This window comes from Cebus imitator, unplaced genomic scaffold (genome assembly GCF_001604975.1).
Source record: "Cebus imitator isolate Cc_AM_T3 unplaced genomic scaffold, Cebus_imitator-1.0 Scaffold222, whole genome shotgun sequence".
NCBI classification, from domain to species: Eukaryota; Metazoa; Chordata; class Mammalia; order Primates; family Cebidae; genus Cebus; species Cebus imitator.
This window is the reverse complement of record NW_016107537.1, coordinates 743,423-752,500: the sequence shown is the minus strand read 5'-3', so window position 1 is coordinate 752,500 and position 9,078 is coordinate 743,423. Positions and strand designations below refer to the sequence as shown.

General features: G+C 49.0%; 1 protein-coding gene across 4 annotated transcripts in view; it reads left to right on the top strand.

Moving 5' to 3' along the window:
- The window catches only part of IL1RN (interleukin 1 receptor antagonist), a 34,329-nt gene extending 26,422 nt beyond the window's left edge, over positions 1–7,907 (top strand). The window contains exons 6-10 of one of the 4 annotated variants that reach the window (XR_001831207.1): positions 2,175–2,226; positions 4,059–4,147; positions 5,254–5,366; positions 6,541–7,335; positions 7,504–7,907. Coding sequence is in view for 3 of the 4 variants with exons in the window: in XM_017549804.2 (XP_017405293.1) it covers positions 2,111–2,226; positions 4,059–4,147; positions 5,254–5,366; positions 6,541–6,756 (534 nt within the window). In the remaining variant the exon portion in view is untranslated. The other 3 variants (XM_017549806.2, XM_017549805.2, XM_017549804.2) reach the window with 3 other exon arrangements.
- Positions 7,908–9,078: the final 1,171 nt, after the last annotated feature.

Genomic DNA, 9,078 nt, shown 5'->3' with positions numbered 1-9,078 from the left:
TTTTTTTTTTTGGAGACGGAGTTTTACTCTGTCGCCCAGACTGGAGTGCAGTGGCATAATCTTGGCTCACTGTAACCTCCACCTCCTGGGTTCAAGTGAGTCTCCTGCATCAGCCTCCCAAGTAGCTGGGAATACAGGTACACACTATCATACCTGGCTAATTTTTATATTTTTAGTAGAGATGGGGTTTCACTGTGTTGGCCAGGCTGGTCTTGAACTCCTGACCTCAGATGATGCACCCACCGTGGCCTCCCAAAGTGCTGGGATTACCAGTGTGAGCCACCCTCCTTAGCTTACCCATCCTTTTTGAAACACGTCAGAGAAATAGTGTCTTCCTTTAAGGCCAAGGAACCATTTCATTGGTTTGTTTGTTTGTTTTTGTGAGGACTAGCTGAAGGAGGTGATGTATATGAACCTGTCTACTTATTTGCCACTTCCAGAGTGTGTTGAATATTAGGGTTTAATATTTCTGAAGCATTTGTTAATAATCAAGTGCGGGGGGCTAGAGGTTAGAAGGCCTAGATTTCTCTGCATACCTTTGCCATCAGCAAGCTGTATGGCCTTGGACAGATTGCTTTTTTGTCTAAGTATTTCTGAGTCTTCTTGAAAACAATGCCAGGTTGGGACACGATGATTGCCAAGTTCCCATCCAGCTCTAAAACACTACAGCCTGTGTTTCTGCACCGGCATTGTCGATCCCGTAGATCATGCAGAAACTCTCTTCAACCTTTTCCTACACATAAAATAGGAGCATGCTTACCTTTTTCCTAATTGTCTAGAATATTTTAAGGAAGGATCCGGGCACAGTGGCTCATGCCTGTAATCCCAGAACTTTGGGAGGCCAAGGTGGATGGATCATGAGGTCAGGAGAGTTCAAGACCAGCCTGGCCAATATGCTGAAACCCCATCTCTATAAAAATACGAAAGATTAGCCAGGCGTGGTGGCATGTGCCTGTAGTCCCAGCTACTCAGGAGGCTGAGGCAGGAGAATTGCTTGAACCTGGGAGGCGGAGGTTACAGTGAGCCAAGATCACACCACTGCACTCTAGCCTGGGTGATAGAGCAAGACTCCATCTGAAAAAAAAAAAAAAAATTGTAAGGAAGGAAGTTAATATGTATCAGAGCCCACTATGGTCCAGAAGTGCTCCTTTTCCTCCCTGTACCTATTTCCTCTCTCTCTCCCTATTCCTTCCTTCCTTCCATCTGTGAAGATGACATGATCACCCTCATTCTGAAAGTGAAGAGAGAGACCCAACTAATGAAATCGCTTGTTCGAGGTCACACGGGTGGCACATGGCAAAGTGGCAGAAGTTGAATTTAGACCCATCCCTGTCCAAGTGCTGAGGTTATGCCATCGTCCCGACCATAACTTTAAAGATGTAAGATAATGGGAAAAGAGTTGGTTTCAAAGCACCTCTCAGGAAGAACTCACTTTACAGCAGGGGTCGGCAGACTCAGGCCAAATTTGGTCCATGCTCTGCTTTTGTAAATAAAGTTGTATTGGAACACAGCTAGGCTTATTGATTTATGCATTGCCAATGTCCTTTTGTGAAACAGCAAGCTGAGCTGAGTGATCGTGACCCACGAAACCTAAAATATTTACTATCTCATCCTTTACGGAATGTTTGCCAATCTATGGTCCAAGGTCCGAGGCTGTCCATCCTTCAAAGAACACAAAGTAACACGAGACTGCCCCGTGTGTGGGGATCCCTACCACTTTATTGTGAAAAAGGGACCTTTCTGCGCAAATCTGTTTTTTTAAAAAGTCAACAAACAAGACTCTGGGTACCTGTCAGGCGCAGTAGGGGATCTGGTTTTCATTGTGCTCTTCTTCCCGGGAACTCAATGAAGGGGAAATAGAAATCTCAATTTTGGGGAAATTGCACAGGGGAAAAAGGGGAGGGAATCAGTTACAACACTCCATTGCGACACTTAGCGGGGTTGAAAGTGACAACAGCAGGGTTTCTCTTTTTGGAAATTTGAGGAGGGTATTTCCGCTTCTCAGAGTGCGACAGGGTGGCAGTCGCCTAGCTTGGGTGAGTGACTATTTCTTTATAAACCGCAACTCCGGCCCCACAATGGCAGTCCACTGCCTTGCTACAGTCACAGAATGGAAATCTGCAGGGGCCTCCGCAGTCACCTAATCTCTCTCCTCCTCTTCCTGTTCCATTCAGAAACAGTTGGCCGCCCCTGTGGGAAAAGACCCTGCAAGATGCAAGCCTTCAGGTAAGGCTACCCTGAGGAGGAGGAAGTGAGGGTGGATCAGCTGGAGACTGGAAACACATCACAGCTGTCTGGGGCTGCCAGGCCCTGTAGGGCCTGAGAACGGAATTTGGGCTGGAGAGGATGTCCATTATTCAAGAAGAAGGCTGTTGCATGTGTGGGCTTCAGGGCTTGTATTTCAAAATATCCCAGATGTGAATAGTACGACCGGAGGGCTGGCTTACTTTCCCAGAGGCTCAGCAACTCAATTAGTAATAAATGCATGCCAAGGAGTGAGGCTGGGATTTAGGCCTGGCTGAATGTGCTGCCAGAGAAGCAGAGAGGGGCACCAGGGGCAGGGCACAGCCGAAAGGCCCAGACTGATGTGGGCAATGCCTGTCTGCACTGACACGTTGGAAGGTCCCACTCTCCAGGGGCCTTGGTTTCCCCATCTGTGACATGAGATTCACAATAACTCCCTGTGTGCTTTACAGGGTTGTTGTGAAAATTAGATGCACAGATAATAGCGTAACAGTATTCTGTGCATTGTAAAGATCCTGAAAACCACTGTGATTTGAAAATGGAATTGGGGCTTTGTGAGATCATCACTATTGTAAAGAGGTGATGCTGACAGAAATGATAGGGCTGCTATGCGTGTCCTCTGCCATGTGACATTCCAGCAGCGAAATCATGTTGGGTTGGCTTTTTTCCCCCCTTTTGATTTTTCTGTTTGTCTGGGCCGAGGCTGCAGGTCGAGCTCTATGGGTGTATGAGTGACAGGCCTCTTCCTTCCACACATGGGTACTGTCTGCTTCCCTGGGTTGCCTCTGCCAGCTCTGATCAGCTAGAAGCTCCAGGACATCCCCTTGGAGGCCTCAGGAGGCAGTGTTTAATCCTTCCAGACTGAGGCTAAATCTGGAAACTAGGATAATCACAAACGGGCCAATGCTCACATGTGCAAAGCACTTTGGTTTGCTCAGCCACCGCTCAACCAGTGCGTGGGCTCTTCAGAGCCACTTGATGAAGTGGGTGCAGTTAGCCACACTTCACAGGTGAGGAGATGAGGCGCAGGTCCCAGGTCACGCTGGCTGGGGCTCTGTTTACTACATCTCACAGGTCTGAGCCCTGCTCTCAATCAGAGAGGCCCTTTACCGAGAAGAAAGGATTGGGACCCAGAAACAGGTCACTGGCTGAGCTAGAGAGGAAGCCGGCTTGTTCCCAAGGGCAGCTGGCCCTGCAGGACTCTGAGCAGGTTACCAGCTAATGGAGGAAAGGCTCTAGGGACAGACCTTCCTGGTCCAAAACTCAGAGTGAGTTAGCTGCAAGGTGCTCTGTCTCTGGAAACTTCTAACTAGGTGCTGTGGTAGCCACTAGTCTCAGGTGGCTATTTAAATTTACACTTAAATGAGTGAAAATAGAAGAAAATTTAAAATCCAGACCCTTGGTCACACCACCCATATCAAGAGCTCAATAGCCACACGTGGCTCGTGGCCACCCTATTGGGCAGTGCAGCTATAGGACATTTTGCCTCCCAGAAAGTTCTTTTGGAAGTTGCTGTTCTATAGCATGCTTTGTTGAAACAGAAGTGCCTTCCCTGGGAATCGAAGATGGGAAGCAAGTGAGGAGGGGGGTCAAATACGTGCTCACTGCTCACCAGTTGAGAGCATTGGGCCTGCCTCTTAACCAACGCCAGCCTCAGTCTTCTTATCTGTGCATGCCATGGGTATATTAAAATACCATACCCCTGGAAGAGTTAGATGCAAATTTGACAAGTTCTGGGGAACACAGGAAGGTGCCAAGTGCAAGGCTGGGCACATGGCAGCTGTGCACTGCAGTGGAGTCCTGTGCCTTTTCAGAATCTGGGATATTAACCAGAAGACCTTCTACCTGAGGAACAACCAACTAGTTGCTGGATACCTGCAAGGACAGAATGTCTATTTAGAAGGTGAGTGGTCGCCAGGAAAGCCAATGTGTGTGGTCATCGGGTCACCTTGCCCCTCGGTCTGCAGCAGCATGGCCTGCCTGCACAGACCCTGGGTGCAACGCCCTAATCCTTGCTGGGTCTTTGTATTCAAGTTTGAAGCTGGGAGGGCCTGGCCACTAACGGGCATATATGAGGGCAGCCGGAAGTGGATGTGGAGAGGTAGAGTCTCGGTCAGGGGTCAATGCATATAGGCACAGTGGTCCCAGGGCCACAGCTGGGAAGGGCAGATACCAGAAGGCAAGGTTGACCCTTCCTTTCCTCTGGTGCCTATGAAAGCTTCCATGTTCCTATGTTGTTCAAACACTAACCCAATCCCAAATTAATCCACCATGTATAAGGCTGGACGTAGTCTCTTATTCCTGGATACCATACTCTGCCATATTCTGATTCATGCTTTAAACAAGCTGGATGAACTTTAAGAAGCTTCATCCGCTCTGTTCCTCAGCTTTCCCTTTAGTGGGATGCCAGTGGGACAACAGGATGTGCGATTCTTTTAGCTCCAGCCTTCTAGGATGTTTTCACTCCCGTGTTTGGTGTCGTAGAATGGTATTACCTCCACCCGCCCACCTTCCCTCTTCCCTTGTTCTGCCTCTGCTGCCTCGCTCTGAAAGTGGTACCTCTCTTGGTAGTTCTCCTGATGAACACACTGAAGCATGGGGAGGCTGAGATTTTTATTGTTACATGACAGCATGGATGCCTCTTAGGGAAAGAGGAGGTTCAGAGATCCCCAGGGTCCTGTGGAGCCCCACTCATAGCCTTGTGCCATTTACCCTGCCCCTTGGCAGCACACCTATCGACCTGGAGCACAGGTATCCTGGGGAAAATGAGGGAAGGATGGAAATCACATGGAACAAAATCTAGGAGACTCAGGCCACTAGAAGTAACTGGATAATGTGCTTGGTTTAATCTTCTGTTTAGTTGCAGACCAGGAAGATGAGGGCTCTCTACCCTTCTAACCTTGGGATTTTAGTTTTGGGGGAACAGAGGAGACAGAAAAACACCCAGGGTCTCTTCACTATTGCTGCCTCCTCTTCTATTAACCTGACTCTCCCTCTGTTCTTCCTCAGAAAAGATAGATGTGGTACCCATTGAGCCTCATGCTCTGTTCTTGGGAATCCATGGAGGGAAGATGTGCCTGTCCTGTGTCAAGACTGGTGATGAGACCAGACTCCAGCTGGAGGTAAAACCCTGTTTTGGATATCAAATCACCCCAACGCACAGTGGCTTAAAACAACCACAGTTTGTTCTTATGATTCTATGGGTTGACCAGGATTAGGTGGGTAGTTCTGTTCCACATGGTGGAACTTGCTGGGGTCACTTTGGCAGCTGCATTCAGCAGAGAGTGTCCTGGGCATCAACAGTGGTCTCTCATTCTCCAGGATCTCTTTCCATGTGATCTCTCAGTGTTCAAGAGTCAACTTGGGCTTCCTTACAGCATGGCGGCTGACTTCCAAAAGGGATTATTCCAAAAGGACAAGCCTCAATGTGCGGGCGCTTATTAAACTTCTGCTTGCATCATCCTATTGGCCAAAGCCAGTCACGTGGCTAAGTCTAGCCCCTTGTGAGAGGGACTGCATAAGCGTGTGAACACCTGGTGGCACGGTCACCAGGAGCCACCACTGTAACGGTCTACCACAGGACCTGATTCTCTGTGCTACCCCCTTGCTCAAGGACCCCTAACCCTCTTGGACCTGCCCTCTTCTAGCAAAGCCCATCCTCAGGACCTTTCTCTTCCAATCACATTGATTAGTTGGTGCCCCACCCAGGGCCCTGTGCTCCTTGATCTCATGTTATGTTAATGGGTTTAAATATAACATGACATCAAGCCCTGGGAAAAGATGGCTTTGTCTCAGGGGCTCGTTGGATGCAACCTTAACCTCAACATGAGTGGCCATACTGTGGCACTGTCATATTCTTCGCCAGTAGACAGGAACACTGTTGTGGAGGGTGACTGCCTGTTCTGTGAGGAGGGGGGATGGCTAGGACATTGCATGTAACACACCACCATCCCATCTCCTCAGAGGCTCAAACGCTGGCAGAACACCAACTCTACAGGCCTTGGCTTCTGCTGACGGTGCCGTGTATTTACCAGACTTACTGCTCCGAGGCCAAAGTGGCTAGATTTCCCAAGTCAAGGTGTGACAGTGGGACAGCCTCTTTGCGTCTTTGCTGTCCTGAAAAACCTGGGCCTCAGGGTCCCACAAAGTGGCAGGCAGGAGTATCTGGGGCTTTTAGGGTACAGCCTTTTTGCAGTGCTAACTCTGGGCTGTCCAGAGGGCCATGTCACAGTGTGGGTGGAGAGGGAGGCAGCATAGGACTTCCTAGGTCTCACCTGCCCATCTCTTGATTTCCAGGCAGTTGACATCACTGACCTGAGCAAGAACAAAAAGCAGGATGAGCGTTTCACCTTCATCCGCTCAGACAGCGGCCCCACCACCAGTTTTGAGTCTGCTGCCTGCCGGGGCTGGTTCCTCTGCACGGCGATGGAAGCCGACCAGCCTGTCAGCCTCACCAATAAGCCCAACGAAGACGTCATGGTCACCAAGTTCTACTTCCAGGAGGATGAGTAGTACTGCCCAGACCTGCCTGTTCCCATCCTAGCATGGCAAGGACTGCAGGAACTGCCAGTCCCCCTGCCCCAGAGTTCCTGGCTGAGGGGGCACTGAGGAGCGGCCACTGCAGGGTGGACCCTGAGAAGGAGTCACCAGAGTTCAGTCACAGGACTCTGCCTCCAGCCTCTTCAACTGACCAGCCTCCATGCTGCTTCCAGAATAGTCTTTCTAAAGTGTGAATCAGAGCGCAGCAGCCCCTGTGCAAAGCCCTTCCGTATCACCTCTGCGTCCAGGATCAAACCCCAACCACCCGCCCGGCCTGGACTCCCTCTGCTCTCCTCCCTCACTCCACATACCCATGCCCCAGATCCATCAGGCCACTTGCTGACCCCCCACCAAGTGGCTCCCACACCCTGTTTTACAAACAAATGCCAGTCCATGAGGAAGGTTTTCTAAGGGTTTGTAGAAAATGAAAATTAAGGATTTCATGATTTTTTTCAGTCCACATGAAGGAGAGCCCTTCCTTTGGAGACGATGTTCTTTCTGGGAGAGGCTGAGAGCTTAAAATGTTCCTGCATATATGAAATGATGGTAAAAGTAGATGGTAGCTTTTCCCTTTTATTCATCTTTTTGTAATGTCCAAACTTGTAAAAATTATAAATTACGATACCACGTTGGCCCCATATATATATATATATATATATATATATGTATGTATTTTTTCGCCTTTTAAAACACTTCCATAATCTGGACTCCTCTGTCCAGGCACTGCTGCCCAGGCTCTGAGCTCCATCTCCACTCCAGATTTTTTACAGCTGCCCGCAGTACTTTACCTCCTATCAACTCCAAAGGCTCTGAGCAAATGTGGCTCCTAGGAGTTCTTTCCTCCTCTGCCGGAAAGAATGAATTGCTCCTCGACACTGTAGTGCTTCTGGCACTTGAAGACTTGTATGAAAGATGGCTGTGGCTCTGCCTGTCTTCACCACTAGGCTGGGAGCTCTGCAGAGCAGGGAGCATGACTTGTGTGTGTCTGAGTTCCCTGCAGGGCCGAGTACCTAGCCTCACTCTTGGCAGGCACTCAGCGAATGAGTGCTGTATATGTTAGGTGCAAAGTTCCCTACTTCCTGTGACCTCAGCTCTGTTTTACAATAAAACCTTGGAAATGCCTATATTGTTGACTACGTCCTTGGCCTTGACAGGCTTGGGGTATAGAGTGTTGGGGAAATTGAAAGACCAACGTGCCTTTCTCACCCCAGAGGCTGGGGCTTGGCTGCCTCTTCTCTGAGAGTTCTTTCCTTCCTTTAGTCTCACTCTCCCTGGATAACATGAGAGCAAATCTCCCTGCAAAAAAGATGTGGAGCAGCATTGTTCACAATAGCCTCTACTGGAAACAACCCAAGCACCCATCACAGAAGACTGAATTCGTACATCACATATCTGCACACAACACGATGCTCCTTTCAGAAAAAAATGAATGAATTACGGCCAGCTGCACCTCACAAGAGAGATGAATCTTACAAACATAACGTGGGTACGAGAATCACAAAAGCATGCGTAGAGTGTGATTCCATTTCTATAAGGTTCAAAACAGACAACGTGGAGCTGTTGTGTGGAGGGCTGTGGAAACAGGTGATGCAGATAGAAGTAAGGTTGTGCCCTCTCTGAAGGCCTGGTGAAGCTTGGACCCTGGGAGACAGAGTGGCAGGCAGGAGCACCTGGAGGCTTTTAGGGTCCAGACAACATTCTATTTCTTGGCATAGATGTAGTTAGGCAGTTTTTTTTATGTATATTTTATTTCACAATATCTGGGAAATAAAAAGACTTGCACTCCTCCCCTCAATCAGGGTGTAAGGAAAGGAGCATCTGGAAAATTATGAGATTAGTGAGCGGAGCATTGAATTTGGCCCCACAGGTGGGAGTGCAAGACCGGAGTGACCACTTATCAAACATACCTCAGTGAACAGTCAGGCAAGTGAGGAGTGTGGTCCTTTTTCCTGCCCAGGTTATTTATTTTGGATTCTGGGCTTGGTCTCTGGAGTCCAAGAGGCAGGCCTTAGTGGGGCCATGTACCTGCTGTCTGATTTTGGCTAAGGCACCTCATTTTTGGGGGCCTGTTCCTCACTTGTCCAGGGGGAGTGTTGACTTGGATGGGGACTTTCCAAACAGAGCTCCTTGGACCCTTCCCTCTGAGGGCTCTGGAAATGGGAAGCCCTACAGAGGCTAAATGGACCAGGATTCACCCCTTGAGCCCTGTTTCCAACAGAGCCTTCTGCTTTTCTCTGCTTTACAACCTGGACTTCCTATGGGACTTTGGTTGAAAAGGAGACTTCATTGCTAAAA